General features: G+C 41.6%; 2 protein-coding genes across 4 annotated transcripts; one reads left to right on the plus strand and one right to left on the minus strand.

Moving 5' to 3' along the window:
* Positions 1–371: 371 nt before the first annotated feature.
* tubb6 (tubulin, beta 6 class V) lies at positions 372–4,812 on the minus strand. Its single transcript, XM_027013283.2, has 4 exons — positions 4,603–4,812; positions 4,090–4,198; positions 3,596–3,706; positions 372–1,604 (listed from the first exon to the last, which is right to left on the minus strand). The coding sequence occupies exons 1-4, from the start codon at positions 4,657–4,659 to the stop codon at positions 541–543; spliced, it is 1,341 nt and encodes a 446-aa protein (XP_026869084.1). The 5' UTR covers positions 4,660–4,812; the 3' UTR covers positions 372–540.
* Positions 4,813–7,581: 2,769 nt separating this feature from the next.
* On the plus strand, positions 7,582–12,937 carry eci2 (enoyl-CoA delta isomerase 2). Of its 3 annotated transcripts, none has more exons than XM_027013293.2 (10): positions 7,582–7,816; positions 9,542–9,704; positions 9,929–10,027; positions 10,249–10,431; positions 10,610–10,679; positions 10,773–10,875; positions 10,959–11,079; positions 11,417–11,506; positions 11,679–11,822; positions 12,450–12,937. In XM_027013293.2, the coding sequence occupies exons 1-10, from the start codon at positions 7,770–7,772 to the stop codon at positions 12,603–12,605; spliced, it is 1,176 nt and encodes a 391-aa protein (XP_026869094.2). In that variant the 5' UTR covers positions 7,582–7,769; the 3' UTR covers positions 12,606–12,937. The 3 variants fall into 3 exon arrangements, with proteins under 3 accessions (XP_026869094.2, XP_026869093.2, XP_035386986.1); XM_027013292.2 differs by having other exon boundaries at positions 7,630–7,825; XM_035531093.1 differs by lacking the exon at positions 7,582–7,816 and adding an exon at positions 9,241–9,326.
* Positions 12,938–19,098: the final 6,161 nt, after the last annotated feature.

Below are 19,098 nucleotides of genomic sequence, written 5' to 3' on the forward strand. Positions count from 1 at the left end.
CCGTGAGCAGGATTTGTGTCTCCCGGCTAGGCCTGCCAGCTATAGGACACGAGTAGAAATGAACAAAGCATTTAGCTTTCAAAATGGCTGACTTGGTCTTCCCCTCCTCAGCGGATTCCTAAACGAAGCTGAACTTGAACCCATCAAAGTCATATTATATGGCCATTACATTTCTAAACAGAATAATTTCTGTTCACCTCATGTAGGCATGGAGTAATTAGTGATTAAATTAACTGTTGCTCTGCTCATATGTGATTGCAATAGTAATGGTAATCAGGACTACTTAATGAAATGTAATCACTAACTCTTTGATGATGTTTAATTCATATTATTTCACCACCGTTATAAGAAAAAAATAAATAAAAGACATATTAGCTCTTCCAATAATATTTATTGCAATCACTCCTCTCCTAGTCTAGACTAGGATTGCAATCAAAAAATAAAAATAATAAAAATAAAAAAACAAGAAAAATCACAGTTTAAGGAAATACATCATTCATAATGGGTGTATGCAGGGCTACAAACAGCACCTTGCATTGTTCAATCATTGTCTTCCTCTTCATCCTCCTCAAATGCATCTTCTCCATCATTGGCTGTGGCCTCCTGGTACTGCTGGTACTCAGACACCAGGTCGTTCATGTTACTCTCGGCCTCGGTGAACTCCATCTCATCCATGCCCTCACCCGTGAACCAGTGCAGGAAGGCTTTGCGGCGGAACATGGCAGAGAACTGCTCCGAGATCCGCTTAAACAACTCCTGGATCGCTGTGCTGTTGCCGATGAAGGTGGAGGCCATCTTGAGTCCCCTCGGTGGGATGTCACAGACGGCCACCTTGACGTTGTTGGGGATCCACTCTACAAAGTAGCTGCTATTCTTGTTCTGGATGGCCAGCATCTGCTCATCCACCTCCTTCATGGACATGGGCCCGCGGAACACTGTCGCCACGGTGAGGTAGCGGCCGTGGCGTGGGTCACACGCTGCCATCATGTTCTTTGCATCGAACATCTGCTGCGTGAGCTCGGGCACTGTGAGGGCGCGGTACTGCTGACTACCTCGTGCTGTCAGCGGGGCGAAGCCTGGCATAAAGAAATGCAGGCGGGGGAAGGGCACCATGTTGACGGCCAGCTTGCGCAGGTCAGCGTTTAGCTGCCCGGGAAAGCGCAAGGAGGTGGTGACCCCGCTCATGGTGGCAGACACCAGGTGGTTGAGGTCGCCGTAGGTGGGCGTGGCCAGCTTGAGCGTGCGGAAGCAGATGTCGTAGAGCGCCTCGTTGTCGATGCAGTAGGTCTCGTCCGTGTTCTCCACCAGCTGGTGCACAGACAGCGTGGCGTTGTAGGGCTCCACCACCGTGTCGGACACCTTGGGCGAGGGCATCACGCTGAAGGTGTTCATGATGCGGTCGGGGTACTCCTCGCGGACCTTGCTGATGAGCAGGGTGCCCATGCCCGAGCCTGTGCCGCCGCCCAGCGAGTGCGTGAGCTGGAAGCCCTGCAGACAGTCACAGTGCTCGCACTCTTTCCTCACCACATCCAGCACAGAGTCCACTAGCTCCGCTCCCTCTGTGTAGTGGCCCTTCGCCCAGTTATTCCCTGCACCTGTCTGCCCTGTGCCAGAAACGAACAGCAGACAGCGGAGAAGAGTCAGGCAGCAAAAATGAAACCCAATCTCCGCCCACCCCCTCCCCCTGCTAGCGCTTAGCGAGAGCCAGGCGCCAATTGTTCCCCATTAATCACGCAGAGTAGAGCGGATGTGAAATTTGTGTTTGGGATGCATGGCTGTGTGGTAGAGTTCCAGACATCTGTGCACTTTTGAAGAAAAATCTGATAAACATGGCTGTGTATGCAGCTTATGGCTGATCCGGATATCAAGGCGAGAGTTCATGCTGAACTCCTGCACTGAACTCACCGTTGTGTTCAATGACTCTGAAAAGAGCATGTTCAATGTAAAGTCTGCCACTTTGGGTAGTTAAAAAATGTGCAAATGTATACTATGCACGCTCATCTGTTAGATTCAAATGGATACTACAAGTGGCAGAGGCTAAGGGTCTATGGCATTATAGTTTTCCCATTCATTTATATCTGCATTGTAGAAAATCCAGTTGGATACCTCACAGAAACATGTAGACAGTGGCCCAGGCCTATGAAAAGTATTCAAGTATAAAGGCAAATAAATAATGGACAGCCTGGCTACTCTTAAAACATTTCAACTTGAATCGACAACACAACCTTCACAACATATACATAATAATATATAATAATATATAAGAGAAGTTGGTACCAGTCCTTGGTCACTGTTTTAATGGGTTCTTCTTGGCATTCTAAGCATATGAGCGCTTTTTTTTTTCTTTTTTTTTTTCAAAAATCAGTATTAAACCAAGCTGTATTTTAAATTACAGCACATGCTAATGTGGGATTTGGTACAGTAATGAACAGAGCATGGATCCTTGATTACGTTTAAAAATATGGAAACGTTACCACTAGAATTTGGGTGGATGCTGAATATGGACTATTATCATCCCCAAACCAGAGGTCATCCAGTCTCTAGGGACTTTTTACCAGTCCACGTGTTCAATTTAATTCTGCTTCCAACTTACATTAGCATAGTAATCAGGTTCTGGAGCAAAGAGCACAAATGTGGACAAGCCCTGAGGAGTGGGTTTCACTGTGAAAATCCCAACTCTTTCTGAGGGCACGCCGGGTGAAATACTAGGATTTTACAGAGCATTGATTTTGCCTGTTAATAAATAACCGTGATGCTGTCTCTAATGATGTGGCTTATGGAACTTGCAAATACCTTTTGTTTTTTTCTACTTTTGTTAGTCATCAGAGCTGAGTGTAAGGGACTCTAAAATCCATTATAAAGAAGCAATAAAAGAGACAATGCTTCTGTCAAGAACTCTTTCAGCATGGTGATTTATACAAATTTAGTTGAGTTTTTTTTTACTTCTTGATATAAGCCCTTGGCAATACTGAGGGTATCCTATACACATCTCACAATCACAATGTACAATGTTTTTCATCCTGCCAATCACTGATGCAGTTTGTTTTTTGTATAATTAAAAAGGCTGGAGTAGCTATAGGTTTACAGCTGTCTTAAATGCTGATGGACAGGTTATCTCTGGAGTGCTGCACACACTTTTATGCATCACCTTGAATCACTGAATCACCACAACTAGATCCATTTGTCAGGGTAAAAACAAAAACAAAAACAAGAGTAAAAAAAATCTGACTACACTGTACCTGGAATTCCAAAGTGATTGCTTTCAGATATCTATTATGTGTTTGCTCCTTCCTGAACAGAAAAAAAAAAGAATCCATCTGGATTTCAGCAAATGACATGTTGCTCAATATGTCTACACAATTTTAATCTATAAGCAAACCTTTATGTCTAATAAAACTTTAATAATAAACCTTTAGGTCTAAACGTTTAACTATAACTAACTGCATTTAAAAAGGAAATGGGCCACTGGATTAATGAAGAACATAAAAATAAAAAAAAACAAAAAAAAAACAAATATAAGAGCCAGGTCAGACATCACAAAGCAAATATCTGAGAACAAGGACAGTGGACTGCCTCCTATAGAAGGAAACCTCACCAAAGATGAAGTTGTCTGGCCTAAAAAGCTCTCCAAATGCACCGGAGCGAACGCTGTCCATAGTTCCTGGCTCCAGGTCCAGCAGCACTGCTCGAGGAACAAACTTATGGGCTGAAAACAGTGCACACACAACCAAGCCACGTTATTCCATTCAGTAGGCTATATGAAGTTTAAACCGTTTATTTTCATACACAAACAGAATATATCAGAAACAGAGTATACAGGATATTCTCATGATATCTATATGGTTGTTCAGTGTTGAAACTTAAGGCCACATTCAACTGTTTTGAAAACATCTTAAAATAAAGTTGAAGCATCCAAACAAATTCCTTTAGAATGACACCAAGCTTGTGGTCAGTCTTTGTGTGAGGGTTGGAGGTGCAGTGGTATGTGGTGAAAGGGAAGTTCACCAAGAACGCTGATTCATACGTACACACACACACACACACACACACACACACACACACACACACACACACACACACACTACTCACATGACGCCTCGTTGTAGTATACATTAATTCTTTCAAGTTGAAGGCTTGAGTCACCGACATAGTTTCCAGCTGGATCAATTCCGTGCTCATCGCTTATAACTTCCCAGAACTAAATGTACCACCAGCACAACAAAGATCAACCACACTTACACCGCGGGAAAGAAAATCCACACGAAACAATTTATGAATTCTGCATTCATATGAGTTACTTTGGCTACAGAGGCACAGAAGTTCTTCAGAAAGTCTAGCACAGAAGACCACTTCTCGCCACACCCTTGAAGCAGCTGATCATCCCATTACACAAGCGTGACTAGATAAAGACATTAAATCAAATCTTGTTTCACCAATTCATTAAGAATTAAGAATGTTTGTGATTAAAAAAAAGGCGATTCAAACCTTAGGCGATCAGCTTAGGGTGAATCTGACTAAAACGTCTTACCGGTCTACAGACCTTTTTTAGAAGTCTATGGCGCTGTTTAGAAGACGTGAGATACATGAGCTCATCGCGCCTACCTTTGTCCCTATCTGGTTGCCGCACTGCCCGGCTTGTACGTGAACTATTTCTCTCATTCTGTCTTGGTGAACGAATTCGACTCGTTACGCTGTAACTGTGCGAACAGTTGAGCTCGAGCGCACTTTTACAAGGTCGTTCTCCGAGAATCCTTCAGCACGCGCTATCCCGTTCTCAGTTTTCAGCTCGTGCTCCCCGCCCACAGCGACCACAGTACTTTGCATGCCATTGCAGAAATGCAATCACCTTTTTTTTTTTTTTTTTTTTTTGTGTGTGTGGGGGGGGGGGGGGGTTTGGTTGGGTTGGGTTTTTTTCTGTGTTGCTTTTATCAGTTAATGCTGTGTGTGTAAGGCTGTTCTCTCTGGAGCAGCAGGTTGTCCGTGAGCAGGCGGTAACGGTCTCATTTTCGGAGCTTTCAGAGTTTTGCCCGGTACCTTGGAAGGGCATTTTCTCAACGCTTCTTGATTGGTTATTATAAAAACGTAAAAATGTTTTCATCTGATATTATGAAATGGTTGGTACAATGAAGTAAGTAGGCTTTAATTTAGAACATTATGGGGAAAACGGCACGTCTTGTGAATCAAGTTATTTGCAGGACAGACCTCTGAGAGATGCTCAGAGCAGCTTTAATCAAGTGGTTCTGGTAGTTCAAGCAAAACAAAATTTAAAAAGTACTTTAAACATTAGTATATACATTGGTATAGAAATGTGAAATGTCGCTAGCAAAGCATAAAGTTCACTTCATTAACATTTTAAAAATGGCATATAATTAGATAAATCGTGGTATTTCAGTATGGGAAATTAATTTTGGTAGTTTCAACACATCAAACAGATGCTGAGGTGCTCCTAAAGATGGTCCAGCCGGCCCATTCCTATCTGACTACTGGGATTATTCGCTGAGACAACGAGAAGCATTTTGAAATGTTTGTCGGCTCTGTTCCATCAGGGAATGTTGTCTTGAGGGATGCCGTGATGTCACTGAGCCTCTACCCGTCTCAGCTGCCACGGCTACTCCCACCACCCCCTGATGTCCCCTGCTGTAGCCTACCACACCTCCACCCCAGCCAACTACTTCTCCGTTGCCCTTAATGGACATTCTCTTGCAGGGTGGGTCTCGGACACGTACACACCTCAGGACAAGACTAAGACCTAGAAAGTTGGACTAGACAATTCCAATTTGAAGGTTTATTGTTGATTTTTTCATTTTTTTTAATTGATTTTTCTCTTTAAACTGTTGTTATATTCATTATGTCTAGCATCTTATTAAATCACTGAAAAGGAAGTGAAAAGTTAGCAGTTGTGTTGGTGAGATACTTTCTCTCTCCCCCCCACCCCCCGAAGTGAAACATGGAATCAAACGGGTACAACTTGCCCTCTACAATCTGCCCACTATTGGCAGAGGTGCAACACATTTTCAGTTAGTTTTACTGCCACCTACTGGTACCATTTCTCTCTGGAGGAAAGGAAGAGTATGTCAAGCTGAGATTTGAGAACAATTTAAACACTAAGTTTACATTTTAAACAGCACGCATTTGACTCTTAAGGACTTAAAACTTTACTGCTGTGAAGATATTTAAATTGATATTTAAATAGCTAAATCACAAGTAAACCATGCATGCCAAATTGGTCTTTGCTGCTGTAAATGAAACAAGAAGGACAGATATGCGCTCCAGAGGGTGCTGCATTCAATAGAGCACATCACTCATATGGAACTTCCTGACCTGCATACCATACATTATAATCAGTGCCGTACCAAGGTTAGGAGGATTGTGAAGGACCCCACCCATCCCAACAATAGGCTCTTCTCCCTGTTGAGGTCAAGGAAGCACTTTCACTCCCTGAAGACCAACACAGAGAGACTGAGAAGCTGCTTCTTCCTGCAGGCCATCCAGGCTCTGAATCAGGGAAACCAATGGAACTGATGGGAATAATCAGTATATGTCCACAATAACATCATAAAAACTGGAAATTTTACATTGTATATATGCATATTATACATTCCTTCTTCATGACATTTATTTATTCATTAATCCACATCCATTTCCCTGTATCAGCCACAGACAGAGCAGTTACAAAAGGCATTTCACTGCCAGTTATACTATGTATGACTGACCAAAAAACAAACAAAAAAACAAACTTTGAACTTTAAAAGAAGTGCCATAGCTAGCATTCAGAAGGAACAGGGGAGTTCAGAGAGTACAAAAGGCACTGGTTTTCCCTGCACCAACATCAGCATCCAGGATGCTGAATGTGCCAATATGGATGTTTTGTGTGAACATTCTTTATAACCATGAGGAGTGTTGGTGGGTAGAGAATGGCAGTAGCTCCGAGTCCACCAATATCCCATTCTCCAGACATATCAGAAGAAAAACATACAGCCTGCCAGATGAGAGCATCACTTCTCCCCAAAGATATAACAAAGGATTTGAAACCTGTTTGAACTAGGATGATAATCTATGCTAAGAATGGCATCAATGCCCATTTTGAATGCTCATATTATTCATATATTTTAATTCTGCTGCACTGTAATCCATTGTCATGACATTGGGTACATACAGGAAATGCAAAAGAAAGATGGAGACATTAAGATACATCTAGAAATCTTAGATCCAGAGAGAGTGAAAGTCTCCTAACAAACATCAGCAAGCTATGTACACCTGAAAATAAGAGTACATCCAGAGTTTCCCAATCAGCCTTCCAAACAGTGTATCCAAGTCTTAAACTGGAATGAACAGGAGAGGTCTCCCCAGGAGTGAGTTTGCCCCCAACTCCCAGCTATGTAGTAAGCTGAGACTGCCCTAACCTTTTCTAGCAGATCCTTTAGAAAAGGAATCTTCAACCAGAAGAAACCCAGTAGCATCGTTCTTCCTTAAACTTAAGTATTCTCCTATGGTGTCTTCTCTAGACTTACACGATTTTAGGCTTAGACAGCAACACCTGCTGCTCTCATTAGAAGCAGGTGTTGTCCATATGAGAAAACCATAGAACAAATAGGATGGCGTTTCCCAACGTGATAACACGTAACGGGTGAATGATTTAAAAAAAAAAAAAAGAAAGAAACTCACGTCACGCTTTAGATAGGCGAATAAAGAAAGTGTAGTTAGGTTGTGTGTGGCTGACCGGAATAGCACTCCGAGCAGAAGGTCTTTGGGCTTTGGATTGAGTTCTTATGGCTGCAAGCGGTATAAAGGTTATTTCGCCGTGGCGACTTTTCAGGTTTGTCAGGTAGGAAATTAAAATTTTGAGGAATACTTCACTTCGGTGTCATGTTTATAAGCTAGATGTCTAGCATTCCTAGAGTTTTAGGTGAGAGAGGGTCAGTGCGTCCGCTAAAATGGCTATCTACCAAGCTGGCCTTAGTTAGCCTAGTTTTCTTAACATGTTAGCTAGGTAAATTACTCAGCTAAACACTTCCTAGGTTAGCTAGCTAGTTGACAGAAAGCGCTTCAGCTAAACGTTTTGTTACTCTTTGTAAGTCGGATATTAATATCTAGCAACCTACTCATAACGGAAAACGGCAAAGCGTAGTTCTGCTTCAACACTTTCGTTTCCTAAAGCGGATAGATAGCTTTAACTATTTGTCTAGATAATCTTTAGCTTTGCACTTGACCCCACATTTAGTTGCCTTAAGGGCTAGCTAGTTAGCTACCTACTGCTAACGCTTTCTTGTAGCGTTTCTATATTTATCGAACATGTATTTTGTGTTACAAGTTCGAGTCTGGTTATTTTCGGATTTAATGCTCAGCAATACTGGCCTCAGTGTAGTGGCTAACCTAGATGATTGTTAAGATTATTATTTATAGGTTTTCATTAACATGTTGGCAATCTTAAAACCATATCCTTAATATCGTGTGGGTCCCACTCATGCTACCAAAACAGCTGCCCTGTCGAGGCATAGATTCCACCTTGCTCCAGAGGTGTGCTGAGGTATCTCGCATAAAGTAGCTGGTAGCAAGACCTTTTTAAGTCCTGGAAGTTGACGTCGGGCCTTCATGGATCGGGCGCCTTTTGCCAGCACGTTGCACAGATACTTTATCAGATTGAGATCTGGGGAATTTGGAGTCAACACCTTGAGTACCTTGCTCTTCTATCCTGCCACACTGCCAAAACAGTTCAGAAATGGTTTGATCAGTTGAAGGAGGCCCCTGGCCTTAGGGAACATCATTGTCAGCAATGTTTATGTAGGTGGTGTCATGGTAACATCCACATGAATGCTAGGACTTAAGGTTTCCCAGCAGAACATTGCCCAGCACATCCCTCAGCCTCTGTCAGTTTGCTTTCTTCCCGTAGTGCATCCTGGTTCCATCTGTTGCCCGGGTAAGTGATTCCCACACACCTGGCTGAGTACAAGGAAATGTCATCAGGCCACATTCCATTACTCCATGTTGTAGTTCTAAGGCTGCTGTGCCCATCGTAAGTGCATTTAGAGGTGGACGGGTGTCGTCATGGCCACTGCGACTGGTCTGTGTTCTGATACCTTTTGGCCTAGCCAGCAATAACGTTTTCAGGAATCTGAGCTGCAGTAGCTCATCTGTGGTATTGTACCAGAAGGCTAGCTTTCACTTTCCGCATGCATTAATGAGCCTAGGGCTCCCAGGACCCTGTTGCCAGTTCACCAATTGTCCTTCCTTGGTCCACTAGGTGCTAACTGCAGCGCACCAGGAACACCCTGCTCTGACCCAGTTGTCTAATCGTTACAGTCTGACCTTTTGTCAACGTTTCTCAGGTCCTTATGCTTGCCTATTTTGCATGCCTTAGACATCAAGTTCAAGAACTCTGTTCTTGTGATGGCCAATATATCCCACCCCTCGACGGGTGCCTCGTATATTGACAATCGTCACCTGTCTGGTTTTTAATGTGGCTGATCACTGTATAATCCATGGCTGTATTCTAATAGATTTGAGTGTGACCCAATATTCTGTACTGCTTGTTCATTTATAGAGCTTCTCAGGTGTTTAGGATCCCTGGTGTTCAGCTTCACACCACTGGTGCATTGATGGGGGCATCAGTGGAGGACTTCAATAATGCCAAGGCTCAACTTGGCACACTAAAGAAGGATCCTGGCAATCATGTCAAACTCAAGATTTATGCCCTCTTTAAACAGGTGAGACCAGGCTGAGCACTATCATTACAGCAACTAATGGCAAAGAGATCTGATGGACGATGTGTTTGCCATGTCACTTTTAGACATGTCTTGTGACAAATGGCAGCAATAATTGTAGTATTTAATACTTTAATCTTTGAGATCCAATTTTTATTTATTTTTTTAAAAATCAGTCAGTTTCTTGCTCTGTGCTGACCCATTTGCATTCTTGTGTATGTGAGCAGGCCACACAGGGACCCTGTAACACACCTAAACCAGGAATGTTAGATTTTGTGAACAAGGCAAAGTGGGATGCCTGGAAGTCACTGGAGTCTGTGTCACAGGTGAGGGTAGAGTACTTGAAGAAACGCGTTAGTTTTCTTGAATGTCCATACATTCTAATGGACAAACATTTAGGCTTAATTGTCAAGGCTTGTCTTTATGCCTTACTATTCAGTGTGCTAAAGATTTTGCATGTTTGTTAAAATCGGATGGGTGTTAATGTGGGGGTGGGGCTTTAGAATAAACTTGATTGGCTGCTTGTTTACCTCATTTGAGCCATTAGGAGGAGGCCAGGCAGCAGTATGTGGACCTCATTAAGTCCCTGGTGAGTGCAGAAGGACCAGCTGTGGCGACACCACCCCCAGAAAGTGCACAGGCCTTTCAGTCCTTATTGGTCACCACAGAAGATGGCATCACCACCATCCGATTCAACAGACCAGAAAAGAAGAATGCTATCACCTTGGATGTATGATTAGAACTTGGGCAATCCTTTTCTCTGCTGTTGCATTCTTTTTATAAGCTATAAATTAACTGTTGAAATGCATGTGATTTGAGCAATTTTTTTCTCCCCCTGCTGTTTTTTCATGCTTCATTATGCATATTGCAGAGAACATTTTGACTTCATCTTTCACAACCTCTTTTAGATGTATAAAGAACTGATTGATGCTCTACATCATGCTGGAAAAGACGATTCTGTTATTACAGTCATGACTGGTACTGCAAACCTACACATAATTAACATGAGCATTGTTGAATCGTTTGTACTCTAGACAACTTGCATTTTTTTTTTTTATGCTTTCTCTGTAGGCAGTGGTGACTTCTACTGCAGTGGTAATGACCTGAACAACTTCACTGGCATCCCACAAGGGGGCATTGAAAAGATGGCTAAGGATTCTGGGGAGTTACTCAAGTAAAGCTCCCCCTGATTCCAGACACTTTCTTTCCCACCTCCAGATGTAAAGTTATTTGCAATTCTTGTTCTTATATTTGCAGGCATTATGTGAAGGCCTACATTGATTTCCCCAAACCTTTGATCGCTGTTGTAAATGGACCAGCTTTGGGAGTGTCAGTCACAGTACTTGGCCTTTTTGATGTTGTCTATGCCACAGAAAGTGTGAGCAGTTTGATCCAGCCTCACTATTTTCACTATTGTGACACCTAGCCACCAATTAGATTTTTGCATCCAATCACATGGTATACTTTCATATTTTAAAAATGAACACATTTTAAGCAGTTTTATTTGAAGACAGCTTAAAATGCAACTCTTCAATTGCTTCTCATCACTTTGTCATGTTAAGTTATAGAGTATCACCCATTGCCTTTCATTTAACACTTTATCTGATTATGCTAACTGTGTCCTGATCATATTGGTATATTTGGAGGGAACTAAACCTTTTGTGTAGTTTGGTTCTCTGCTGTATTGATTTGACTTCATTCTGGTCTAACCTTAGGCAACATTCCACACCCCCTTTAGCCAGCTGGGGCAGAGTCCTGAGGGCTGCTCTTCTTACACCTTCCCTAAAATTATGGGTAACGCAAAGGTGCACACCTTTTGTCTTGACTTATAGTGGCTGCAGGTACATTTTTGCTGTTAACATGATTGCAATTTTGATGCTCCCATGTCATGCTAATGCAATAAAATTAGTCACAGGTGCTTTGCACAGTTCAATAATTAGCAGATCAACCGTGCACTGTGGTGTTTGTTGCATTCAGGCCAGCGAGATGCTGCTCTTTAATAAGAAGGTGACTGCCACCGAGGCATGTAACCTGGGACTGGTGACGGAAGTCTTTCCTGATGGCAGCTTTCAGTCAGAGGTGTGGACCAGGCTTAAGGCGTATGCCAAATTACCCCCAAAGGTAAGTGGATTTTTCTCTAGACATCTGTATTTGTCTTTAGTGTAAATGAAGTGCTTACACTTTTTGCTTTTGTTTAGCCTTGTATCCATTCTATATAGTTTCTTTTGGCATTTAAGTTCTTTCCAACAATTAATGGAAGCTGATTCTTGTGAGCCTCAACCCATGAGTGAACAGTCTAATCTCTCTCCACTTCTGCCTGCACCGTTAACGATAGCCCAAATGGGTTTTTGGTCCTGTAGACCTCCAAGTAAAAGGCAGATGCTGACGGGGGGTGTCAGTGGTCAGGCCGAAACGGGACAGTCAGCCATGTTTCCAGCCATTGGGGTCAGATCACTTAAATAATTTGTGTAAATGAAGGTTTGGTTGAGTGTTCTCCATTTAAGTCACACCTGTTGGATCATGTTGGAAGTGAAACTGAAAATGCTCTTCAGCCAGGTTGCTAGGGGCTTATGATTACGTGGCCTGAGTGCATTAGTAAATGAAATGCAAAAAAAAAATAGTGGGCTGTATGGGTCCCTGAACACCGGGCTAGACATTTTGTTCAGTTGTCCCATTAGCTGTGAATTCTCACTTGCACACTTTGTGAACATCTCAAGTGTTCCTTCACTGTCCTTCTCCCTCACTCAGTCTCTGGCCCTGTCGAAGCAGCTGATCCGCAGCAAGGAGAAGGAGAAACTCCATGCTGTGAATGACGCCGAGGTGGAGAGGCTGATAGAGCGATGGCTCTCTGACGAGTGCATGCAGGCCATTATGAACTTCTTCCAGGCCAAGCCCAAACTGTGAAGACCCTGCATTGAGAAATGTAGTAAATTTAATATACTTCAATAAGGGAGAATATGATGTCTTCAGAGTGGTAGTATGACCAGTTTGCCCACAGGAAAGATAACTTTTTTTTCTGCTGAGAGCAATTTAAATTGTTCACTAAAAATGCCTTCCTAGACTGTCTTGATTGTTTTTGTACATCTATAACCAGTCTGTGTGCCTTACAGAAGAACTCTATATATTTCTCCCCCCCCACACACTTTTCTGCAAAAATGTCAATTGAAGAGCAGTGTTATTCATAGAGGTGATCTTTTACTGACTGTATGTATGGAATTAAAAGGAGTGAAAACCAACTTTGTCTAGTGGTGTTGAGCAGGTGTTTTAAATAAAGCTGTTCTTACAGTACAGGTGGGCTTGTCAATGCAACCTGTAAATGGGTGGGAGGAGTCTAAGGTCTGGGGCATCATATGAAGGAAGCTGGCTAATTGCATCATGGACACTTCATCCACAAAAAAAGGGTTTAATTGATCACACAAGCTGGCTTGACGATGGTAGTTTTCACTTGGTCTTTTAACGGGAGAGGTTGCTAATCTTAAGATCACTCCATGTTCAGTAGTGGTGTGTGTGGTTTTTTTTTTGTTTTGTTTTTTTAAGTTTGTATGAGACTTATGAACTTTTTAATGTTAGACTGGATCCAGTAAAGGAAGTGGAGGGGGGATTACATAGGAATACAAAATGTATCAGGTTGGGGTGGGGTTGTGGGGGTTGTTTTAGAAAGGTTTTGCCCCACCCTACCTTTTTAAGATGGGTACCTTTTATAAGGGTATGACACCAACAACAGTATGATGAAACAACTTCAGGATTCTATACATGTCACTTATTACAAGAAAAATCATTTTAAGATGGGAAGAATATTTTTTTTCTCAGTGGCCCTTCAACTAGCCACATGTAGCATTTGTCTATCCAGTCTCTTTAGAAGTATGAATTTCTGTAGCCAGTGTGTTTTAAAGTATGACCAGCAGGTGGGGAGCTATACCACACAAAGGGCACCATGGAAAATTGCCTCCAGAACTGGCTGTGAGATCCTGTTTTTCATCACTATAAAATGTTCAATAGTGTGTTCTCATTTACGGTTTGGTTCCAGCCATATTACTATGATTTTCTCAATATAGCCTTAAGACCTTTAATAGTAAGAGAAACAAATACCCATGCCATACTCAGTCCCTCAGTTAGCTTTTTTAATAATGGCTTTTCTAATGCCCAAAGGAATTCAAAGTTAACTACAATAATGAGAATAAGAGAAATGCAAGCAGACTCACAAGTAACATTTGTTAAAGGAATAAATTGAAACCAATAAACAAAATGAATGAAAGGAAAAATGACTTGCTAAGCATCTAAAAGCCATATGAAATCAGAGCAACTAGAACACAAGCAAAACGTTAACTATATTAAAGAATATAACAAGTAAATTAAAATACAGAATACAATTAAGTGTTACCACAGTACAGATAATTAAATTGCAAAATCAATAGAATCACAAAACATTACAAGAAATGTATATAAATGAATAAATATCACAGTCTGGTTTGGGAACAGCACCAAGCAGGACAGACAAGCACTCGAAAGGGTGGTGCGTTCAGCTGAGAGCATCACTTGTACGGAACTTCCTGACCTGCAGACCATCTACGACAAGTGGTTCCAGACCAAGGCCAGGAGGATTGTGAAGGACCCCACCCATCCCAACAATAGACTCTTCTCTCTGTTGAGGTCAGGGAAGCACTTTCGCTCCCTGAAGACCAAGACAAAGAGACTGAAGAGGAGCTTCTTCCCACAGGCCATTCAGGCCCTGAATCAGGGAAACTGATAAACTGTGGGGACCACCACCACCATGTAACATAACTGTAATATGTTCAATTACCACCATGTAACAACTGTAAATATGTCAATTGCAAGATGGGACTGTACATTCTGTACATTGTGTACATACATATTTAAATATCCATATATACATTGTACATTGTGTATATAATATACATATATTGTACATAAACTGTTAATATATTTTTGTATAAATATAGAATATATATTTCTCTATGCACCCCTGTTTCTTTTCCTCAGTTTGGACAGAGCACTCAACCATTTCACTGCGAGTTATACTGTGTATGACTATCTATGTGACAAATAAACCAAACTTGAAACTTGAAACTTGAAATACAATAAGAATGTACAGGAGGAAGAAGTAAATTCAAGAATCAGGATAAACCAGATTTAAAAGATGGGTTAACAAGTTTTACAGCAATAAATCGGGGTGTTTTTTTTTTGTACAATCAGGCACTGACACAGGGGAAGAAACAGGAAGCTTTGCTGTAACACCTGAAATGTTCATCCTGGAGGTGAGTTCGGTGGAAACTACATTTGCTTTGCATATCTCACGTCATAGTTTGCCTAACCTCCATCTGACCCATGGCACAAGACTCTTCCTAATTTAAATAAGAAAAGATAACCCCCTTGTGCAAAAGGTTAGGAGAGCCTTATCTTTCAGCAGACCACAGCTGAAGGCTTGTGCATTTGGAGCTGGATTTGGCTGTGGCAGGGATCATTGACAACATGAGAACAAGTGACCTGTGATTAGGGGAGATTTCAAATGGTGAGGAAATGCTGATAGAGCATGTCTTGATTTTGAAAAAATGGTTAGCTGAGAAATTTACCTTGTTAATCTTTCCCTATTGGCGGTGATATTTAGAACATAAAAAAATAAATAAATAAAAGCAGCTGATGAAATAACTAAATGGTTATATGGTTTAACCAATTTGTATATATTCAAACGGCCAGGTGAATGTGCAAATGCAGTGAGCTTGTCAGCATGTATGCTGAAGTATTGGAAAAAAGAAAGTGATTTGCATTAGCACTGGTTCTATAGGTGTCGAAACATTTTCAGGGATGTAAGCTATTGTTTATATCTGTCAGCTGAGCCCTCTGCAAGTGGACTGTCCACATTCAGAGCACTTAGAATCAGATGTTGGCATTTGAAGCTGCCATGTGGAGAGGCTACAGAGGGTGGTCAGGGGTGGAGGGTGGGGGAATCCCTTTCTCACTCTCCTTTTAGCCATCCTCTTTTCTTACTCTTCACCATATTTGCATGTTGAAGCTGTATCCATGGACACTGTCTCTAAGGAGAAGTTAAGGTGTATGGGTACTGGCAACAATGAATGTTGAGGAATGGGGCAATGTTTTATTATAGTATGCTGTGTAAGCGAGGATATCTCAGGTTTGGTCCATAGGTTAAACATTAACTGTTGAAGAATTGTCAAAATATGTACCTCAAAGTTTATACCTCATACTGTGCCAACAAAGAGCATGTTAAACATGTAAATTCCTGTTTTTCTTTCTTGCTTTTTTTGTTTGTAGTTACTCAAAATGATTTATTGTTGCAGTCCAGGTTTCTTAGTTGCTTCAATTCCTATTTGGGTCTTTACATCATATCTACAAAGGTTTCATAGTGATTCAACCTATGAAAAAAAACATTTCAGGTACAGAGACAAGCAAAACTTCAAGAAATACCCAGCGGAACAAGGCTGCAGCTTTGGGGCAGTCATTTTCAGTGACAGCCTGTTTGAGAAGGAAGCTTTCCCAGTGTAGAAAAGTGACAGCTGATGGATTCTTGGTGAGATCTCCTATTTTCCCAGCTGAAACCACGCTGGGCATACCGCCCTGGGCTCGTAAAGCTCCGCGCGCTCCATGTGAACACCACGCTCCGGAGCTCTGTGTGGGATCTCTGGGAACCCACACCTGCACTTGCTCTGAGTGCTGGACACATGGCAGTTAAAAGCCTGACACACTGCTGATGAATGAATCTTTCCAAGAGTCAGCTTGCTTAGTCTAGAGTTACTAGCAGCAATGAATTTACAGTGCATCATTGTCTGTTCAGAAGAATGGATTGAGCCTGATTGAGATATATAGTGCAGATATGGAAAGTTATATTATAGAGCCCTCAAGGTGAAGATCTACAAGTCAAAGCCAAAGGAGAAAAATGTTACTCTAGAGCTTTCTATTTCCGTCAATGCCCCAGTTTAACTGTGACCGCCCTCTGTATTGAAAAAAGCCTTAAGATGTCAGCTTCCTAATTTTAAAAAATGCACATTTCCTGTTAGTAATGTAGTCATGTTGAGGGGTAGCATGAGCTATATATCTTTCTTGCTGGGATCCACCTGGAGCTACAGCCTCTGCTTTCCCTCCTCCTGGGCGACATCCTTCACCTGCTCATTGCCTTGACTTCATACGCTAAAGTAAATGTTCACCTCAAAGGGAAGGAACCTGGGAATCTGACTTCAAGTGGTTTGACTATAGAGGTAGCCTTTCTGTCATATGACAGATGTCTGACATCCAGATTGGATTAAATGGTCAACTGGAGTTAAATAGACAACAAAGTTAATATTGCAGGAGTTGAAATCTAACAAAAAACACCCCAAAAATGTATTCAACCATGTAGGAAACAGGGAGGCACTGTGGAATGAAGACTTGGAGTTTTCGTTGCTCCTAGTGAGACATAGGAGAGAGCTGTGTCAGTGTGAGTCTCTGGCCTGTCCAGACAGGAATGATGTGGCCCTGGAGATATCCTCTGTCTGACCCCGAGTCTGTGTGCTTAGACTTTGACTCTTGAGTTAATGCTGGACGGAGCTGTGATGGCACTCTTGGGGCGGACATGACGACCGCGGGAAGCGGGGCGGAAATCAAAGGTGATAAAGGGGGCCAAAAGGAGCGCACTGCTCACTAAGCACTGGTCCATGCCGTGTCCCGCACAGCCCAGCTGGAGGGGGTTCGTGTTTCACCAGTGCACTCTGGGCACTCCCGCAAGTTTCTGTTTCTGCTACTTTTTGATGGTCGTAGCTTTACTTTGTGTATTTTGAAATTGAAAAAAATACTCAGTTATCATGTAACTTAAGAGCAGTTATGTCATTTGTGACTGTGTAATGTGACATTTTCAGCCAACACAATACCCTTCACTAGCTGCTAAAGTAAAAAATAGGTTCATGTAACCAGATCTCTACCAGTAAACCTTGACTTTTGATTCTTCAGGCTCTTTGGGATGTCACTGTTTTTGCATTTTTTGTAAGTGAAACATATTCTGAGAACAATAATTTTTAGGCACTACAAAGAGGTGTTTTAGTGTTTGTTGAATGCCTTTAAATTGACCTAAAAGTGTTCCTCATATTTTACGCTTGAGGAGGGTTTAACCAAATACCTGTGCACACCCTCAACTACAGGGAAATCGTCTGAACTCCAAAGACTTCTTGCTTTTCCATGAGTTTAGTATTCCACAACAGGCAGTGAATAATGCATTAAAAAGATTTGTAATGAGAGACGTGGCCGTTTGTGTGTGTCCACATATGTGTGTGTCCACATGTTTGTGAGGGGACCAAATGTCACTACAAGGATAGGATCTGACAATTTTGACCTTGTGGGGACAACATTGTGGCCTTGGGTACAAATTGTTACTTTCATTTGAAAAACTAAAAGACCCAAATCAGTTAACTTTGGTCACTGAGGTTATGTGTATGTGTACGATTAATTAGCTATAGTAAAAATTACGCCAATGAAAGGTCCCTACTCGGATAGTAAACAAGATTGTGTGTGTGTGTGTGTGTGTGTGTGTGTGTGTGTGTGTGTGTGTGTGTGCACGTATGTGTGTGTATCAGTGTGTAACACTTCAGGAAATTTATAGCTTTCTTATCTGGAAGAGTTCAGATAAAACCAGAATGTTCCTCTTGACAATACAATGGGAATTACAATAAAGCCCATATATATAAAGCCCAGTTTTCCTCTGGAAACACTTCTCTGCTGAACCCCCCCAAAGTGATTAGCACAGATGGAAAAAAAGCCTGTTCAGTGGTACCCACAGATTTAAAAAGGCTTTAAATGAAGAACTGCCAGTGAGCATATATTATCTGTGACGGTTATGGGATACCTGCCTGCCCAGTAAAATAATCACTGTGGTGCCTATTTATTTATTTCATTTAATATTTAATTTCTACATTTTGTTTTGGTGTGCTATTCTTTCCTAACACAGAAATATTACTTACCAGATGTTAAATAAATAAAGAAAAAAATAAATTAAATAAATAAATGAAAGTACCAGAAACTAATCTTGTCTCAAGATTGTATGAAAGGTTGTATCAGTTATATGTAAAGAGTATCATTTTTTTGTTATATACATGAATTTCACATTCGTTCAACATGGGTTTTGGCAATAATGATGTATGATTCTATATTTAACAATAATTATATATAATAATAATTATATATTTCGCAAGCTACAGGAGGGCCCCCTCTTGGCTTGCTGTAGCGCAGGGAATTGGGCATGTGAGTTCCAGTAAACATCCTTCCCCAGCCTCTGGCCTTCTCCCCAGTACATTTCATTCTTGTACATTTTAGCCTATTTCTGCAAACTGCCATGACCCAATACAAAGCTCAGTCTGCTTACCAACAAGACATGAGGGGGAGACGGGGGACAAAA

The sequence above is a fragment of the Electrophorus electricus genome, chromosome 10, assembly GCF_013358815.1.
Source record: "Electrophorus electricus isolate fEleEle1 chromosome 10, fEleEle1.pri, whole genome shotgun sequence".
Taxonomy (NCBI): domain Eukaryota; kingdom Metazoa; phylum Chordata; class Actinopteri; order Gymnotiformes; family Gymnotidae; genus Electrophorus; species Electrophorus electricus.

Excerpts from the sequence above, each read along its gene's own strand:
- tubb6 (XM_027013283.2), bottom strand. The coding sequence starts at position 4,659 with ATGAGAGAAATAGTTCACGTACAAGCCGGGCAGTGCGGCAACCAGATA. Across the intron at positions 4,199-4,602 it reads GCAACCAGATAGGGACAAAG|TTCTGGGAAGTTATAAGCGA; the intron begins GTAGGCGCGATG and ends TGGTACATTTAG. Across the intron at positions 3,707-4,089 it reads ATACTACAACGAGGCGTCAT|CCCATAAGTTTGTTCCTCGA; the intron begins GTGAGTAGTGTG and ends CACTGTTTTCAG.
- eci2 (XM_027013292.2), top strand. The coding sequence starts at position 7,770 with ATGGCTGCAAGCGGTATAAAGGTTATTTCGCCGTGGCGACTTTTCAGG. Across the intron at positions 10,028-10,248 it reads CACTGGAGTCTGTGTCACAG|GAGGAGGCCAGGCAGCAGTA; the intron begins GTGAGGGTAGAG and ends TTGAGCCATTAG. Across the intron at positions 11,080-11,416 it reads TTGTCTATGCCACAGAAAGT|GCAACATTCCACACCCCCTT; the intron begins GTGAGCAGTTTG and ends GTCTAACCTTAG.